At 43.6% G+C, this 19,335-nt stretch overlaps 1 protein-coding gene across 13 annotated transcripts in view; it reads right to left on the bottom strand.

Annotated features, from left to right (window-relative positions):
- MSI1 (musashi RNA binding protein 1) overlaps window positions 1-19,335 on the bottom strand; it is a 56,045-nt gene that overhangs the window by 12,217 nt on the left and 24,493 nt on the right. For 3 of the 13 annotated variants that reach the window (XM_040350232.1, XM_040350241.1, XM_040350329.1), the window contains 6 exons: window positions 16,135-16,217; window positions 12,812-12,929; window positions 7,631-7,690; window positions 7,064-7,144; window positions 6,726-6,782; window positions 1,259-1,327 (listed from right to left, as the gene is read on the bottom strand). In XM_040350232.1, coding sequence (XP_040206166.1) covers window positions 1,259-1,327; window positions 6,726-6,782; window positions 7,064-7,144; window positions 7,631-7,690; window positions 12,812-12,929; window positions 16,135-16,217 — 468 coding nt within the window. The remainder of the gene's footprint in view (window positions 1-1,258; window positions 1,328-6,725; window positions 6,783-7,063; window positions 7,145-7,630; window positions 7,691-12,811; window positions 12,930-16,134; window positions 16,218-19,335) is intronic. The other 10 variants (XM_040350265.1, XM_040350274.1, XM_040350289.1 and 7 more) reach the window with 6 other exon arrangements.

The following is a 19,335-nucleotide window of genomic DNA, read 5'->3' as shown; positions in this document are numbered from 1 at the left end:
TTCTGGTACCAACGCTACTTGGCAGAGCCAACTTCATAACACCAGCGATCTTTATCGCTGTCTGTAAGAGTGACCTTTTGACCACCACTGAAAGTGGGGTATTCTTACCATTGGCACTTATGGAAGGGGCATTTTTTCCCATTGACCTCCAATAAATTGGTTTAAGCAGGGGTTCCCCAAGACAGTAAAATTATTTCAAGGGTTCCTCTGGGGCAAAAAGGTTGCTTTAAATATTTGCAACACCTTTTAGTTTTCATTACTGTGGAATAGCCAAGAGCGTGGAATTTACTGCAACCTGATTGCAAGATGCTCTGGAACCAGTAATACGTTTTTAAAACTGTCACTGTAAACCTCAGAGGTATTAACTGCTGTCTCCAAGTCAGTTTGCAGCTGGGTTGCGATGACTGCAAATTCTCTTGGGCAGAAGCAACAACTCTCGCCACAACCCCCTAGGACTTATTCACATGAATAACTGTTAAGAGCGCAGTAAATTTAACATGCAGTTTATGCTATTAGAAATCTACACTGTATGTAGGGCTGCTAGCTCTGCCACAATTACGTTCATGATCTAGCATGCTTTAGCACACAGACAAGTTGTTCTACTCAAATTTTCAAGCAGCATGTGTGGTGTGAAAACTGATATTGATTTTCTCATAAAAACATCATATGTATCTTTTATGTCACGTACACACGATTGGAAATTCCGACAAGAAAAACGTGGATTTTTTTTTCGACTGAATTTTGGCTCAAACTTGTGTTGCATACACACGGTCACACAAATGTTGGCTAAAATTCCGACCGACATACAACACTACAACGAGCCGAGAAAAATTTAAGTTCAATTATTCCAAGCATGCTTCAAATCGATTCCAAGAATGCGTGTTTTTTTTGTGCGTCGGAATTGCATACAGACTATTAGAATTTTCGACAAGAACTTTTCCTGTCGGAACCAGCTCTCAAATTTTTGCTGTCGGAAATTCCGACAGAAAACGTCTGATGGAGCCTACACACGGTCGGAATTTCCGACCAAAAGCTCACATAGAATTTTTCTTGTCGGAAATTCTGACTGTGTGAACGCGGCATAAGACCTTAAAATAAATGGTGCAACTTTAAATAGAGTATTTAACTAAATTGTAGAAAAAGTCTGCTTGGAGGCACTCAGCTGTGTGTAGATGTTATCTCCCACAAGGTCACTTGTGAGGAATGTATACAAGCCTGCTTCCTTTAAAACAATGAAAAATAGGATTTTTATACTCACCGTAAAATCCTTTTCCCTGAAGTTCTTGGATGGACACAGCTTCCTTATACTCTTGACCGTAGACCTCTCCTAATAGACGGAACATAAACCCTACAGTCAAGAGTATAAGGAAACTGTGTCCGTCCATGGACGAAAGAGAAAATATGATTTTTGTACTCACCGTAAAATCCTTTTCTCTGAAGTCCATGGACGGACACAGCTTCCTTATACTCTTGACTGTAGGGTTATGTTCCGTCTATTAGGAGAGGACTACAGTCAAGAGTATAAGGAAGCTGTGTCCGTCCATGGACTTCAGAGAAAGGGATTTTACGGTGAGTACAAAAATCCTATTTTATATTTAGTCCATGGACGGACACAGCTTCCTTATACTCTTGACTGTAGGGTTATGTTCCGTCTATTAGGAGACCTACAGTCAAGAGTATAAGGAAGCTGCGTCCGTCCATGGACGAAAGAGAAATATTACTTTTTTTCAGGTTTATTTACAGTGGCCAAACACACATTTCCCTCTTGCGTTTCTAGAGTCTTCACATATCACTAACGCTAGGTATACAGAATTGATAGATGAATGTGTAATTATGAATTTGTAACTTGTTCAAAAGCACTTGATGATGCATCCAAGAATATTGCAACTCAGAACATCACATTATGAATTTAACTGGATTTTATATTTCCCTTTATCTAACAATGGACCATGATCCCAGCCATCTTCATATACACTACACTACTACATCCAGCCAAAATCAGAGCTGTGATGGAGGAGAAATAGTAATGCACTAACAAGCTGCTTTTATCGGGCAGTCTAGTAGTAGGACAAGTTTGAGCTGGATCACCATCATGCTTATTATTGCTAGAGAGACTACTAGCGATCTTCAGACTGAAAGGTGTGCCTTTCAAGCTGGCGATTTTGCACCTAGAGCATCCAGCTAGTACATTAAAATTCTTATTTCCACAAAACCCTAATTTATTTAATTTTTTTAGTTCAGGGCAGCCTTTAAAACACATCTAAACCCAAGAACAAAAATGTAACGTATTGCAGAATACCAGGACCTAGATGTGTTGGCTACATTCTTTTCAAGCTTCTTATTCTTTGTTTTCATCTGGTGACCTTGCTAGTAACACATATCCTGCCCTAGAGTATACTTTCTCAACCAGGATTCTGTGGAACTCCAGGATGCCTCCAAAACTGGATAGCGGTTCCCCGAGCATGCCCTCTCTCAGATAAGTAACCGCTCATAAAAATGATCTTTTTGTATCTCTTTAAGGGAGGCTTTTTTCACACTGAGGCTTCGTACACACGACCGAGGAACTCGGCGGGCGAAACACATCGTTTTCCTCGTCGAGTTCTTGTTAGGCTTGTTGAGGAACTCGACGAGCCAATTTTCTCCATTCCCGTCGAGGAAAAAGAGAACATGCTCTCTTTTTGGCTCGTCGAGTTCCTCGACAGTTTCCTCGCTGAAAAATGTACACACGACCGGTTTCCTCGGCAAAAAAAATCTCCCACCAAGTTTCTTGATTGATTCTGCCGAGGAAACCGGTCGTGTGTACGAGGCCTGACCCTTCACTCACTGACAACCAGTAAAAAAGAGTCTGTCACCCAATGGCCAACAATTTAAGAGGGTACTTTTCTACCCGAGTACCAATCTAAGGGGGGGGGGGGTCTTTTCCACTATCCCCCAATATCTTATAGGATTTAAATGACCATCAATGTAAGGGGGCACTACAATGTACCCTAACAAGAGGGGGCGCTTTTATTCACTAACCATCAAGATAATGGGGCCCTTCTCCGTGTCAGAAAACACTACAATTTTCATTCTATGTTCTTTTTCTGGGCATTGTTAAATATTACTTTTTTTTTCTATAACTGGAAATAATTTTGTTGTATAGAACAGTCTAAAGCCACACACGATCAGACCTTTGTCCGACCAAAATCACATCGGAATTCCGACAGAATTCCATCGGAGTAAAAGGGAACTTGTTCTCTATCTAAACTCCGACGGAATTCATCGGAAAATCCGATAGGGCTACACACGCTCGGAATTTGCGATGGAAAAAGTCCGTCTGACTTTTTCCATCGGAAATTCCGATCATGTGTACGGTGCATTAGACACACTTCTTTTATGCTTATATATTACATATATATATATATTACATATATTCTTCAAGCTAATGTACTGTGACCTGAAGATACAGTAATTATTAACAGGGGTTTCCTCTAAAGGTTTTTTTTATAGGCATGCATGTTAAAAAGGTTGAGAAAGGCTGTCCCACAGTCAAGACACACAATCACCAAGCTGTATTTATGAAGAAGCATTATAGACAACCTAGAACAGGAACTGTGTTAGGACTACAGGACACCTCACCCTCACATTATCTACCTAATAAAGAGTAAAGATGTTCTGTAGTTCACAGACCTGTTCAGGAAGATACATCTACTTGAAATAACACACACGTGTGCACAGGACAGTGTTGGATCTCTGGCAGAATCAACTGGTGTTTTTTTTTGTTTTTTTTGCACTTATTGAACTAATATAACCAAAAACTTTCAACTGTATACCAGACCAAAGGGGACTTCAATATTGGGGTATACACTTTTAAAACTATCCCTCATTATAATTTATATTTTACAGTTCTGTCCCCTACGGGACAACGTTCATGTAGTACTGCGTCCCATGTTTCTAAATGCTTTATATCCATAGTTATAAGTACTGACCTTCCCCCCTTCCCTTTCTGCCACGGCCGATTGGACAACAGCTATGAAGGAGGCAGTTGAGTCATCGCTATCGCTTGTCACTTTTCCGAGAAACAATGGCAAGAGAAATGCAGAGACTGACACACCCCCTTCCCTTTGCATTCCTCTTGCCATTACAAGTGTTCACTTTGGACAAGTTGCGGCTATGAATTAACCAGCTGTTGCCAAATCGGCCGTGGCAGGAGGAGGGCAGGTTGGTACTAAAAAATGTGCTTTGAGTCACGGGAAACCGAACTGTAAATAAAAAATTCGAATGAATGATCTTGAGTGCAGGTGAACTTCACTCAACCAGTTAACCACTTGCCGTCGCCGCACCGTCGAAATACGTCCACAAGGTGGCTCTCCTAGGCGAGACCACGTAATATGACGTCCTGCCTATTAGCCGCCACTAGGGGCGCACGCGCGCCCCCCGCTCGCCCCCGACTCCCGTGCGTGTGCCCGGCGGGCGCGATCGCCGCCGGGCACACGCGATCGCTCGGTACAGAGCGGGGAACGGGAGCTGTGTGTGTAAACACACAGCTCTCGTTCCTGTCAGCAGGGGAAATGCTGATTTTCTGTTCATACAATGTATGAACAGAAGATCAGTGTTTCCCCTAGTGAGGCCCCCCCCCCCCCCCCCACAGTAAGAACACACCCAGGCATACTTAACCCCTTCCCCGCCCCCTAGTGTTAACCCCTTCACTGCCAGTGGCATTTTTATAGTAATCTAATGCATTTTTATAGCACTGATCGCTATAAAAATGCCAATGGTCCCAAAAATGTGTCAAAAATGTCCGAAGTGTCCGCCATAATGTCGCAATACCGAAAAAAAAATCGCTGATCGCCGCCATTACTAGTAAAAAAAAATATTAATAAAAATGCCATAAAAATACCCCCTATTTTGTAAACGCTATAACTTTTGCGCAAAGCAATCAATAAACCCTTTTTGCGATTTTTTTTTACGAAAAATATGTAGAAGAATACGTATCGGCCTAAACTGAGGAAAAAAAATGTTTTTTTATATATTTTTGGGGGATATTTATTACAGCAAAAAGTAAAAAATATTCATTTTTTTCAAAATTGTCGTTCTATTTTTGTTTATAGCGCAAAAAATAAAAAACGCAGAGGTGATCAAATACCACCAAAAGAAAGCTCTATTTGTGGGAAAAAAAGGACGCCAATTTTGTTTGGGAGCCATGTCGCACGACCGCGCAATTGTCTGTTAAAGCGACGCAGTCCCGAATCGCAAAAAGTACTCTGGTCTTTGGGCAGCAATATGGTCCGGGGGGTAAGTGGTTAATTAAAACAGGTGTATGGTAAGGCTGGTTTATAAACAAGCTTTCAATACACAGTGAAACCTCAGATTGCGAGTAACGTGGTTAACGAGCGTTTTGCAATACAAGCTTTTTTTTTTTTTTTAATCTTGACTCGGTTTGTGAATGTTGTCTCGCAAAACAAGCAGGATTCAAGCCTCTGCGGTGTGCAGTACCGCATTTGGCCAGAGGTGCGGGGACACCGGAGACGTTCGCAAATACTCAGTTCCAGAGCCTTTCCGAGTTCAGCCGGCGCCCCCCCCCCCCCACCTCTGGCCACATGCGGTATTGCATGCCAAAGAACTTAAAGTGGGAGTTCACCCAAAAATCAACTTTCTGCAGTTAGATCCAGCATACTGCTGACATCTGCAGTATGCTGGTCTTTTTTATTTTATTTTGGTACTTATCGTTATAGCAGTAATTCTTCTATGCCTCCGAGCGGGGATTACTTCCTGGTATAGGCGTTCCCTTCAAGACAAGCAAGTTGATTGACAGCCTTCGATAGCGCGTCACGGCTTTCTAAGATACACGAGTGACTCTCGGCAATTTACGGCGCCTGCGCAGTCAGCTCTACACGGCAGGCGCCGTAAACAGCCAAGTGTCATCTCAGCTGTTTTCAGAAGCCGTGACGCGCTATCGAAGGCCGTCAATCAACTTTCTTGCCTTCGGGAACGCCCATTCCCCGAAGGATTCCTCGTTCGGAGCCATAGAAAAAATACGGCTATAACGATAAGTACCAAAAGAAAAAAAAAAGACCAGCATACTGCAGATGTCAGCAGTATGCTGGATCTAACTGCAGAAAGTTGATTTTTGGGTGAACTCCCACTTTAATGCAGAACTAATTATTTTCGTTTCCATTGACTTCTATGGAAAACTCGCTTTACGAGCATTCTCCTGGAATGGATTATGCTCGTAATTTAAGGTTCCACTGTACTCTATTCTAAAATTCACTTGTCTGCTTATGGCTTAGGGAGTTTCCAGATAATGGTCTAACATATACCATTATCAAAGAAATGTAAAAGATTATGGGACCTTAAAGTGAATGGCATGGCATAAGAGGGGCACGGCAATGTCACATATACAGGTAGAGTTCATCTCAAACCTAACAGGTAGCATTACGTATAAAAATATGTTGCATTAGTAATGTTTTGCTGAACCACAAAATACCACCAAAATGCCTACAGCAGAGACGGGGAAAGCATGTTGATGTACAAGCTTTCATATTCTCAATCAGTAAATGATAAATCACTCCAGCATTGAAGAATGTTTGCCTTTTGGTACTTCCAACACACGAGTACAGAATTCAGAAGACAATCCTGCTCAGAGGCCAGCAGTGATGTGGCAGATGCAGTCCACATGGCTGCCACCAGCTCCTACTCTGCTCATCTTGTTCTCCTCAGCTGTTTAGTAAATGAATGGGACTGACCTGTGAGTTCTGGGAGAACGGGGGTGCCCGGGAGTGGGGTTCTCTCTACCCGAAATTCTAAAACGAAATGTGAAACAGCTTAGGAGTGGCTAGATGTCCAGCCTACAGATGTGACTGGCAGTGAGAATGGAATAGCTGTTTTACAACCACCCACTGCCACTAAAATCCAAATAAATATATAGTAGTGCTTACAAAACCATTCCACGAATGGACAGAGACTGAGAAAATACGTTTTTAGGCTAATCTGCCACTATGTTGACTACAACCCCAAGGGACGAAAGAGCATGCACGTTATACAAATCTAATCACTGCTATATAATATTGAATTACTGAATTACCTGGAAACTGGTAAGTGTAACCAGGTGCTAGCCCTGTGTAGCTGCGACTGGCATATGTAGCTGCTTGGAAACCAGGATATCCTGAGAAAATACACCAAAGAAAAAACAATCATTAAAAAGCGAAAACAGGTACCAGATCTTGATTTTTACTACAATAATGTAAATTGTCCAACTGATTACACTCTTTTCCTTGAGTCAGTTATTTCCTACAACTTCAGATAAGGCTAGACATAAATGTTCCCCAATCTATAGATGCCCAGAACACTTAAAGTGTTACTAAACCCGGGACCCTGCATTCACTATATCTGGTCTCCCACTGTACACAGAACATGGAAATGCAATCGTTTTAGTAAATACAAACTGCTAAACACATTTTCTCATCAGCAGTATATAGCAGACTTCTATCAGTCTCTTGTTAAAGCTTGTAGAAGTTTTCATTCTCCTCTGACTGTCCTAGGAGGCTGCAGGACCTCTGACTTTCTGTCTGGACAGTGCTGATTGGCCCTGTGCTGATCACATGCACCCTCCCAAAAATAAAATAAAAATAAACTCTCTAGCAATACACACCAAACTGAGCATGTGCAGAATGCCTCCAAGGCTCTGTTCTATCAGCAGATGGATTGGGGACTGTGGAAGAAGGGGAGGATCAGAGAAGACAGGATGAAATAGGCGTTTTTACACAATTCAGAGGATTAACCCCTTAGGTTCCACAGTGAGTATAACAAGCATGCTTTAACTGCACATACAGACTGATTTTACTGTTGTGGGTTTAGTAACACTTTAAGCTTAAAATGGTTGTAAATGCATGAAGGTAAAAAACGTTTAGTGTGCAGTTCCCCCCTCCGCCCCCCCTAATACTTACCTAAGCCCGATCTCGATCCAGCGACGTGCACTAGACCCCGAGGCTCTCCCCCCTGATTGGCTGAGATGCAGCAGCAGGAGCCATTGTCTCCCGCTGCTGTCAGTCACAGCCAGTGGGGCGGGGCTGAGCCGCACTCTCTTGGTCTTATGGACGCAGAGGACCGCCTTGGGAGCGAGCACGCACGAGTGCCCCCAAGCAAGCGGCTTGCTATGGGGCACTCCTCAATGGGGAAAGGATCCGAGAAGAGGAGGTTCAGGGCTTCTCTGCACAGAGCAGGTAAGTATGACATGTTTGCTATTTTTTTCCTTTACAATCACTTTGAAGCCAAGCTCCATGCAAACAGTCGCTTCCTTTCCTGAATGAACACAGTAAGTAATAGGTACCCATCGCTGTGTCCATTCATCGCCAAATCATAGTAAACTGTGTTTACTATACTTCAGTTTGTGAATTAACAGGAAGCCCCTCAGCACAGAGCACTTCCCATTCATTTACTATCCAGTGCAGCTTAGACTGCAGAGAAAGGAACAGATGAATCCCTGTCCTCAGTCCCTTTCTCAAATTTTAGACATCAGGGGTCTATTTAGACCCCTGATATTTCACCAAAGGCCCCCCTACAGGTAGGTAAAGAAAAAATCCCCGAAAAATGCAAAAAATAAACGTTCTAAAAAATTATTTAAAAAAATGTTCAAATGTGCTTTGCTCTCCGAAGAACAGTCAGCATTCTCCAGAGAGCATTTGAGAGGTGGTGAGGTGGTATATTGCACACCACACTAGCATACCGTAAACTTGTAAACTCTGATAGAATTCCTTGGAAAAAAGTCCGATAGGGCACACACGCGGTCGGAATTTCCGATGGAAAAGGTCCGTCTGACTTTTTCCATCGGAAATTCCGATCGTGTGCATGTGGCTTTAGACTGCAAGAGGCTAATACCAAGTCAAATGCAGGTATTTACCAGTGCAAGTATCACGAAAATGGATTACTTGCATTGAAAAAAATCTGTACAGTGGAACCTCGGATTGCGAGTTAGGCAGTATATGGGTATATGTTAAAAAGACTTCATATACAAACCATTTTATCATTCATATGATGCTCGGAGACATTCGGTTCCCCTGGCCACATGCGGTAGTGCATACACCAGCGCCCCCCCGCACCTCTGGCCACATACAGTACTGCATAAACCAGCAGTGGCTGTGGAATCAATTATCTGAGTTTCCATTATTTCCTATGGGGAAACTCTCTTTGATATTATTGCTTTGGATTACAAGCATGCTTTTGGAACTAGTTATGCTTGTAATCCAAGGTATTATTGTATTACTGATTACAGCGCTGCATTTGCTTGTGGTCTTTAGCTGTAAGGAGTTCCAGATGAAAAGGCCACACGTTGTTACATTCTAATTGTAAAGTACATTGTACAAGTTTCTTTAGATTACCTAACAACCATGTAGTTAAACGGCTTACCTAAAGAATCAACTCATTCAGTCAGTTAGGCCATTACACTACATGGGTGTTAAGAAATCTAAAGGAGATTGTACAATCAGATTGCAATGTGTGTGTCTGACTTAGGGCCTATGCACAAAGCTGATTAGAGTTGTACACCACTGGATCAGGGTATTTCTGCGGCAGGTATGGCCAGGTGTTTCCAAGCAGCCAAGGCCTTTACAAATGAATGATAGACTGGCATTGTATGTGGCTGTCCGCATGTTATCACAGATGGAGTGATTACCTGCAGTAAGGGACAGTTGTGCTTCCTTATACGCAGACAGTTCACACCCAGGGGGCACCCTTTATGCAGACAGTTCACATCCAGGGGACGCCCTTTACGCAAACAGTTCACATCCAGGGGACGCCCTTTATGCAGACAGTTCACATCCAGGGGACGCCCTTTATGCAGACAGTTCACATCCAGGGCTCGCCCTTTACACAGACAGTTCACATCCAGGGGACGCCCTTTAAGCAGACAGTTCACATCCAGGGGACGCCCTTTATGCAGACAGTTCACATTTAGGGGACGCCCTTTATGTAGACAGTTCACATTCAGGGGACGCCCTTTATGCAGACAGTTCACATCCAGGGGTCGCCCTTTACGCAGACAGTTCACATCCAGGGGTTGCCCTTTACGCAGACAGTTCACATCCAGGGGACGCCCTTTATGCAGACAGTTCACATCCAGGGGTTGCCCTTTACGCAGACAGTTCACATCCAGGGGGTGCCCTTTATGCAGACAGTTCACATCCAGGGGGCACCCTTTACGCAGACAGTTTACATCCAGGGGTCGCCCTTTATGCAGACAGTTCACATCCAGGGGTCGCCCTTTACGCAGACAGTTCACATCCAGGGGACGCCCTTTATGTAGACAGTTCACATCTAGGGGACGCCTTTATGTAGACAGTTCACATCTAGGGGACGCCCATTATGTAGACAGTTCACATCCAGGGGTCGCCCTTTAAGTAGACAGTTCCCATCCAGGGGACGCCCTTTACGCAGACAGTTCCCATCCAGGGGACGCCCTTTACGCAGACAGTTCACATCCAGGGGACGCCCTTTACGCAAACAGTTCACAACCAGGGGGCACCCTTTACGCAGACAGTTCACATCCAGGGGACGCCCTTTATGTAGACAGTTCACATCCAGGGGTCTCCCTTTATGCAGACAGTTCACATCCAGGGCTCGCCCTTTATGCAGACAGTTCACATCCAGGGGTCGCCCTTTATGCAGACAGTTCACATCCAGGGGACGCCCTTTATGTAGACAGTTCACATCCAGGGGGCACCCTTTACGCAGACAGTTCACATCCAGGGGACGCCCTTTATGCACACAGTTCACATCCAGGGGTCGCCCTTTACGCAGACAGTTCACATCCAGGGGGCTCCCTTTACGCAGACAGTTCACATCCAGGGGGCGCACATCTCTACCTAACCGCAGGTAATTGCTTTGCGGACAATGTCAGCTGATTTGTACAGGCATTCTATCTGTGGTTGTACAGGAACACCTGACCATACCGGCTGCAGATATACACTGGTCTGGAAGGTGTACAGCCCTAATCAGCCATGTGCATGGGTCCTTATACCTCAGATCTGGGTGCTATGTAGACAGTAGAAGCAGCCCTGTATTGAGTACTACAAATCACTACACTAATGTCGGTAATGCTATAGGAAAGAACAGCATTCTGAAAGCCATAAGTTTACTGTATACATTAAATGATGCTAGCAACACTTTTAAAAAAAAACTAATTATGTTGATAGCTTTGACATAAAACAGTTTCTAGCAAGGCGGTAATTTCACTTCATTAAATATTGATGGCTTTAAATTAAAATCCAATATGCATGCACTTGGCGGATTCATATGTTAAAAAGACTTCATATACAAACCATTTTATCATTCAGAATTTAACTATATAGTGGAGCCTGTAAACATAACCACAGTTCATTTTCCTGTAATGCAGCTTATTTGCTGCAGGCGCTGATCAGCTAAACATTTCTGGCCTGACAACCTTTGACAATAGATGTTTAAGTAATGACTTCTGTCAAGCTGGCAGTGCCATGTATTGTTAGAATTTTATCAAACTCCTCAGAATTTTAAGGTCTCTTTTAGACAGGTGGCCGAGCTGCGGTTTTACCAGGCCCCCCTCCCCCTGCTGTCCACCCACACTGTCACAATAAAGCATGGGCACGCTGTACACATTCCGTGGCAATGATGCTTTGCGGCTACTGTATTTTTATCTTGGGGTGCAGAGTTTACAAGCCGGACCACATTTCAAACATGTCCATTGCGTCTAATAGGGTATCACCGCAACTACGTGCCTGGCACACAATTGTGGTGCGGTAGTGCAACATTAAAGGGTTAAATCAGGCAGTAATGAGGTGATATATATCGCCTCCTCACCACCTTTCAAATGTCTTCTGAAAAGTGATTCGAACGTGGACCGCTCTTAAAGGGCACCGCACTCCATTGTGAGTCTGAAAGAGTTCTCAGGCCTCGTACACACGACCGAGGATCTCGACAGGCGAAACACATCGTTTTGCTCGTCGAGTTCCTTGTTAGGCTGTCGAGGAACTCGACGTGCCAATTTTCTCCATTCCCGTCGAGGAAAAAGAGAACATGCTCTCTTTTTGGCTCGTCGAGTTCCTCGACAGTTTCCTCGTCGAAAAATGTACACACGACCGGTTTCCTCGGCAAGAAAAAAGAAAAAAACTTGGTCGTATGTACGAGGCCTAACAGTGTATGGTCAGCTTATGGATGCCCTTTATAAAATCTGTTTGCTGTAATATTCAGCTGTGACCAGCAGGTGGAATCCTGGCTCCTGTTTTACAATTTTTAAGTGGATGTAAACCCTGTTACACCACCTTTACCTACAGGTAAGCCAATGATAAGGCTTACCTGTAGGTACTGGGAATATCTCCTGCACCATTTAGGAGATATTCAATGTATCCGCATGTGAAACGGCTCGCTCGTGCCGTGATAACTGGGAAAATCTCCTTAACTTGCACCATTTAGGAGATATTCAATGTATCCGCATGTGAAACGGCTCGCTCGTGCCGTGATAACTGGGAATATCTCCTAAACTTTCACCATTTAGGAGATATTCAATGTATCCGCATGTGAAACCGCTCGCTCGTGCAGTTTCTTCACTAGCTGTGCTGTGACGTCATCGTGGCTTCGGCCAATCACAGTGCCGGAGCCCTTGAACCCAGAAATAATTCCGGGAAACATGCTTGTGTGCAGAGACCGCTGCAACAGCTTTGTTCTAAGGTAGGTAGTTCATAATGGGCTAGTATGCGATGCATACTAACTCATTATGTCTCTGTCTTGCAGGTTGTTTTTTGTTTTTTTTAGAAAGTTTACAACCACTTTAAAGACTACTACCCCAACCGCCTTTCACAATCACCTAGCATGCCGATGCCAAGCATGAAAGCATCCATTCCATATGGCATCACTCTGGAGCGTCCCCGTACAGAACCTGTTGGAGACATCACCTCCTTGGGTTGTGCCTTCTTACATTCAACCTAAAGAAGGAAAACATACCATATATTAAAAACATATCAGTCACATATTTAAAGGATAGCACTTGAAAAATGGTGACTGCAATGTGTTAATAAACACACATCTATTTCACCAGTCAGCCAAGATATAGTACCAGTTTGGACACTCCTAGGCTTAATATCCTGCACTTTCCTCTAGAACAGAGGTTCTCAACCTGGGGTCAAATGATAATTTGTAAGGGGTCACCGACTCCTGGGCTGTTCTTGAAGCCCGCACCGTTCTCCAAGCCTTTTTGCGGACGCCCAGCAGGGCTGTTCCTGGAGTCCACAGCCGCCCATTAAGTTCACGACATGGCTGGGGGTGCAGAGACTAGCGGTCAGCTGACTGGTGAGGAATGTGAAGTGGGAGGGGCTGGAGGAGACCCTATCTCCTGATTTCAGCATAGGTGTCACTGCTACAAGACTCCACAAAGTCGGAGACACAGTGAGTAACACTACCTGGGATTATAGTTGCTATTAAAAGTCCCCACTACAGTTCTCAGATCAGCAGATGACCTTGATTAAGAGCACCCAAGTTGGCTGATAAGAACCCCCGCCATTGTCCGTGGGTTAGGGGCGCAAATTACTTGTCTTGGCTTGGGTGCTGACACGCTACGAAAATAATTTTACTGTTAGGGGTCCCCACAACTTGGGAAATTTTATCAAGGGTTCATGGCACTAGAAGGGTTGAGAACCACTGCTCTAGAAATTCCCCAGTAAATGTTATGGATTCTGCACCAAACTGTATCAATGTTGAAACACATTACATACACCATTTCACCTATTAGCTCTTTGTGGTGTCACCCAATAAAACCTGCACCGCCCACTACAAACTAAGTTATTGGAACTTTACATAAACAAGTTCGGCATCAAATAGGTCAATTATTCATTACTATAGTGGAATTTCTATGGTGTTTTAGCATCATTAATGCCTAGTGCGGTCACAAAGCTAATGAGAGACAGGACCTCAGACAATCAAATGTAGAACAGCAACCCTCACGAGTATAAGGAACATTGTGCTAAGATGAAGCAATGCATGTATTTTCATTAAGATTTTTTTTTATATATATATATATTGATACCTTTAGACCCACTAAAAGCAAATGGATGCTGACAGCTCCCGCAGGTATTCGCAGATGCTCCATGTAATTGCTCTTGTAGTGGTGGTTCACAGGTAATCGCTTCATGTGCCCCTTTTAGGGGAATTAACACTCTCTTTTTATCCTGTTTACCAGTATTGTGGAAAGTAAAATAAGAAAATCCCAAATTTTGGGTTGTCCCCAGAACAGGAATAGTGGCGATATCTTCCAACGGGGGCAATGGTACTGGTGACAACCAGGGATCCCTCACTTCCGGTTTCCTGTTGTGGCGATGAGATATGATGTGAAGGGATGTGAATACTTCAAATCATTCAAAACGCCACGTTTGGCTGTTTTGAATGCTGAATTTTTTTTCAAATTTGGCACCTTTAAGTCTTCTGTAAACCAGAAGTGATGTCATGACACGTTGCTTCCGGGTTACTGGATCCGAGACCCGATCAAAGCCGATTCTGTCTTCGTTCGGATCTCTGGCCACTCGGGCCTCCCGCTGCTTGAGATAACAGCCGAGCGGCTTTTTAGCCACATTGGTTGTTATCCCAAAAAAGCTGACCGGGGTTAAAATGTCTGAGGGCCGGGTGCACATGAATTTATCACGTGCACTGACGGGCCGGACATTTAGCGGCGGTGGGCCATAGGTTGCCAACCCCTGCTATAGAGTGTCAGCTAAGTGCCAGTTCTGAGTCGGCTGGGGCTGCCAACATCAAATCCAAGATGATGGCGCCCAGCAGAAGCCTTATGCCCCGTACACACGGCCGAGGAACTCGACGTGCCAAACACGTCGAGTTCCTCGTCGAGTTCTGGGATGAAGCCGCCGAGGAGCTCGGCGGGCCGCCTTCTCCCATAGAACAACGAGAAAATAGAGAACATGTTCTCTATTTTCTCGACGAGCTCCTCGGCGGCTCCATCGAGCCAAAAGTGTACAGACGACAGAGTTTCTCGGCAGAATCCGGGTTTTGACCGAGTTTCTCGGTGAATTCTGCCGAGAAACTCTGTCGTGTGTACGAGGCCTTAGATCTTTTGGATGTCTACACAAGGGGGACATTTACAGGTCACGTAAAAATCTTATGGGAAGATTTTTTTTTAATTAATAGTATGGTGACAGGATTTCTTTAAAGTGTAAAGCCAACACTTTTTTTGGGATTGTATAGAAAGGGTTTAAAAATCCTTCTTTTTGCCTCTTGCTTTCATGACAACTCTAAAATGTAGGATTTCCCCTTGCTTGACAATGACAATGGCTACTAGGAAAAATAAAGAGGTGAACCAACCCAGTTGGTCACAAACAGTAATACAAATTGGGTAGACAAACTGGGGCCCTCCAGCTGTTGTGGAACTACATTTCCCATGAGGCATTGCAAGGTTGGCCTTTACAATTACTCCCAGAGGCATGATGGGACTTGTAGTTCTGCAACAGCTGGAGGGCCCCAGGTTGCCTACCCCTGATCTAAACCTTCCCCACTTTACCAAGAAAAAGTTTGTCTTTACATACATTACAATGAGATGGCAAACGTTTGCCAATTAATTAACTGTCAGAGCAGTTTGGATCTTGCATACTTGCACTTTATTATCCTTTTGTTTTGATACTTCTCTAAGCTAGAAGGTCCAACTTCTATATGTGATCATGCTTCCAGACCCCAGTAGACAACACTGGCTAATCACTTTTTTTATGTTATTGGAGAAAGAGGTTGATCGCCTAGAAAACCTTATCCAAATTCTATATCTACCCTCATAAAAAGTCTATTCCAGAGGTGGTTCTCTAGCTCAATCCATTATTTACAGTCTAATGGACAAATATCACAAATAACTGGGAAAGCTTGCACAAATTTACCCTGTATTTTCTCTAGTTCTATGACTTTCTATGATCACTGCCTCCATCTAGTGACCAAAATGTTGCATATTTTCTGATTGAGGTATTTTAGAGAAATATACTGGATTCTGACCACTAGATGGCGCCGAGGATCATACAAAGTCATAGCATTAGAGAAAATTCGGGGAAAATTGGTGCAGCCGGGACGAATGCTTGTGACACTTGTCTTACAAATGTTTTTTTTTTTTACCCCTACCTATTCATACACTTGGATTTTTTTGCTTACCATCTTATTGTTGATCTCATGGAAGTGGATTTCACAGACTTTTTCCACAATATCTTCTCCTTCGAAGGTAACAAAGCCAAACCCTGCAATTAAATAAAAAGAAAAGTGGAATTTAGCCATAGTAATTTAAAAACAAAAGGAAGCGGTCAACTTGGTGAGAACATACTGGCTGGCAAAGGTAGGTGAGAATATAAATATTTGCATGTGCGTTTCGTGCGCTACACAAGGAGCATTGTCCTATACCAGGGGTCTCCAAACTGCGGCCCGAGGGCGGGATATGGCCAGTCTTCATCTGGCCCTTGGGACACTATTCCTCCAATGATATGAGACACTATTTCTCCCACTATCACCAACAATGGGGCACCATTTCTCCCACTAATACCAATGATGGGGCACTACTCCTGCTGACCACCAACACTGAGGCCATGTTTACTCTGACTGATGATGGGCTCAGGACATTTTCTACCGCCCGGTTAACCACATTCCAGCCCCCCTAAAGTCCAAAGGACAGTAAACAGGCCCTTTGTTTGGAAGGTTTGTAGACCCCTGGCCTATACGGTTGCATATTTTATTTATTATCAACCTTGGTAATGTCAGGAAAGATAGTGAAGCATGGAGGTAAATATATTTTTAATAAAAATGCACATGAGGAGCTAGTACAGAAACTTACGGTATGGCCTCATTCACACAGAGGCCGTGGGTGGAAAAAAATCCATGTTTTTATCCATGTTTTTTTGCAGCTCCCCTGACTACCCACCTAAACTGCACAATGGCTGCCAAAGGGGGTAAAACATAATGCATGTATAATATGTATTACCTTTTCTGGCCACCATTGCACAGTTTAGAAGGGTGGTAAAAACATGAATACGTGTTGAGAGGCTGTTCTAAATGACCTAGATAGACAAGACAATGATTTTTCATGGCTTGGAGTCCCAAGGGAGCCATGACCATCTAACCAAAGCGATTTATCCTTTCTGCTCAACCACATTCATAGTACATATTTCATTTTTAAATAACAATCTACTCAAATACTACTGGCTGAAGTCTGGTGTTCCATAGCCCTTGGGGATCAATTATATTTGAAAGGTATTGACAATAATTATGTATTATCTGGGAAGTATTTAATATTTGTCAAAACAGATGTAGGTAATGCCAATGTACTGTGACCTCATATAAAATGTACTGTGACCTCATATAAAATGTACTGTCTTCAACAGTTCTGCCATGAGATATGATTTAGCCCTTCTAAAATCATATTGTAAGTTGGGCAAAAAATACCTATCGATCTATACAGCAAAACTACCAGTAATGATTATCTCTGTGCTTACCCTGTTCAGTGACCAACAGACAACAAGACTCCTTCCCTTAGGGCTACCCTCTTTGCCCTGCCATGACAACCACCTAGGCTAGTAACAGTGTACAACCTCAGGACTACCTCCCAATGGGATTTGATTGGGGCCTGAGGGACTAAATAATCATTCTGCAGAAGGTGAATAAAGCCAGAATAAAATTGTAGCATTGTTATGTCACCTCTGTCATTGCCTGAACCGCTTTGGTTGATTATGTGCAGTGCCTAGTGCCTAGTCCTTTGCACAATATTAAATCTCCTGTATAAGAAAAATAATGCATATCGTTGGGCAAATTTTTATGGGAAAACACTTTTACAGCCAGACTGCATCACAGTAAAGCCCACGGTCATGAAGTCAGTGAAAAGCTGTCATTGGCCATATGCAATTATGTAACTGTACTCCAGTTTACAAAGGGCCATTAACAACTAATCCGATACTCTACTAGAAGCTGAGTCAGAGGCGGAAATAACTCAATAAATACAGATTACAGTACTGCAGCAGGTCAGGGGAGTAGTATAGTTTTGCCTTATAGCAATAGCTATAAAGCACTCCCTTTGCCATTTTAAAATAATGTTAAAGTCAGGGTGCAAACAAGCAGATGGTTTGGAGATTTTGATGATCATAGGGTGATATGCAGTGGCGGCCCGACCATTAGGGGCACATGGGCGCCCCCCCCATCCAAACTACATACAGGGTGCTGAACTCATGGATTCCAATGTGTGTTTTTTTGAAGCACGTTGTCCAAAAATGGTGAATGAATATTTGCTATCGCCACACTGATCCTAACCAGGAAGCGGGTCTTGAGACCCGTCACTTGATTGACTAAAAGTACAGGTGATTCTACTGGATGCCTAGGTGGAGAAGGGAGGAGCCGCATGACGAAAGCCACCAAAGCTGAGGAGGAGAGGACACAGGAGCTGCTGCCCGCAACCCACCCGCTGCCGAGGAGATGACACAGGAGCTGCGCTGCCTGCCACTGAAGCCGAGGAGGAGAGGACACAGGAGCTGGTGCCTGCAACCTGCCCGCTGCCGAGGAGGAAAGAACACAGGAGTTGATGCCTGCAACCCGCACGCTGCCCGTAGGAGTCTGCAAACTCGACCACCACCTAGATGGGGTTAGTTGTCGGGGGGTGATTGCTGCCCCCCAAAAAAGCCACCACTGGTGATGTGATAATAACTCTTCCAATTTATGGCCAAAAGTAGAATTGGACTATTGGGTTTTTATCAACTGCCAATATTATAGGCTCTTATATGGTGCCTATTTTTTAACAAGAACATATTAGAACAAGAACAAGTGTTTACTTTACACTGTGCCTACATCTTATAAATAATTCATGAAATTCAGGCTGTGTGGAGCCTGTGTCTTTACTGCAGTAGTCTCTCTGCATAATGCTGCTGTGATTGGAGAAGAGGCTGGTCACAGATTGGACTTTCTGCTTACTGGGGTGCTCCACCTGCTTTGACGCCCAGGGAGCAAGCTAAGCGCAATGTACATTTGTATTGCACATATGTGCTTTATAACAGTCATTTTTGTATGGTAATGCTTATAGATGAGGATCCATGAGTTCTTACTTTTAAAGCATGCATTTAAGGGAACCTACACTTTAACATACAGATGACCTTCCTATTGAGCCTTAATACAGCCTGTGACAATTAACCTTCTATGGTATTGGGAAAGAAAGCATCCTTAGCGCATGCATTATGGTAACATAAGAAATGTATATAGGCAGCAATTAAGATGAATTAAATGCTTTTACCGGCTTTAGATTGTGTATTCACTAATAAGGCTATTGTCAATTACTTTTGAAAAGGTAGTAAAAACTTTGCATATGCATATGAAATGTATGTACTC

The sequence above is a fragment of the Rana temporaria genome, chromosome 1, assembly GCF_905171775.1.
Source record: "Rana temporaria chromosome 1, aRanTem1.1, whole genome shotgun sequence".
Lineage (NCBI taxonomy): Eukaryota > Metazoa > Chordata > Amphibia > Anura > Ranidae > Rana > Rana temporaria.
The sequence above is the reverse complement of the archived record's forward strand: the minus strand, read 5'-3'. Positions and strand labels throughout refer to the sequence as shown.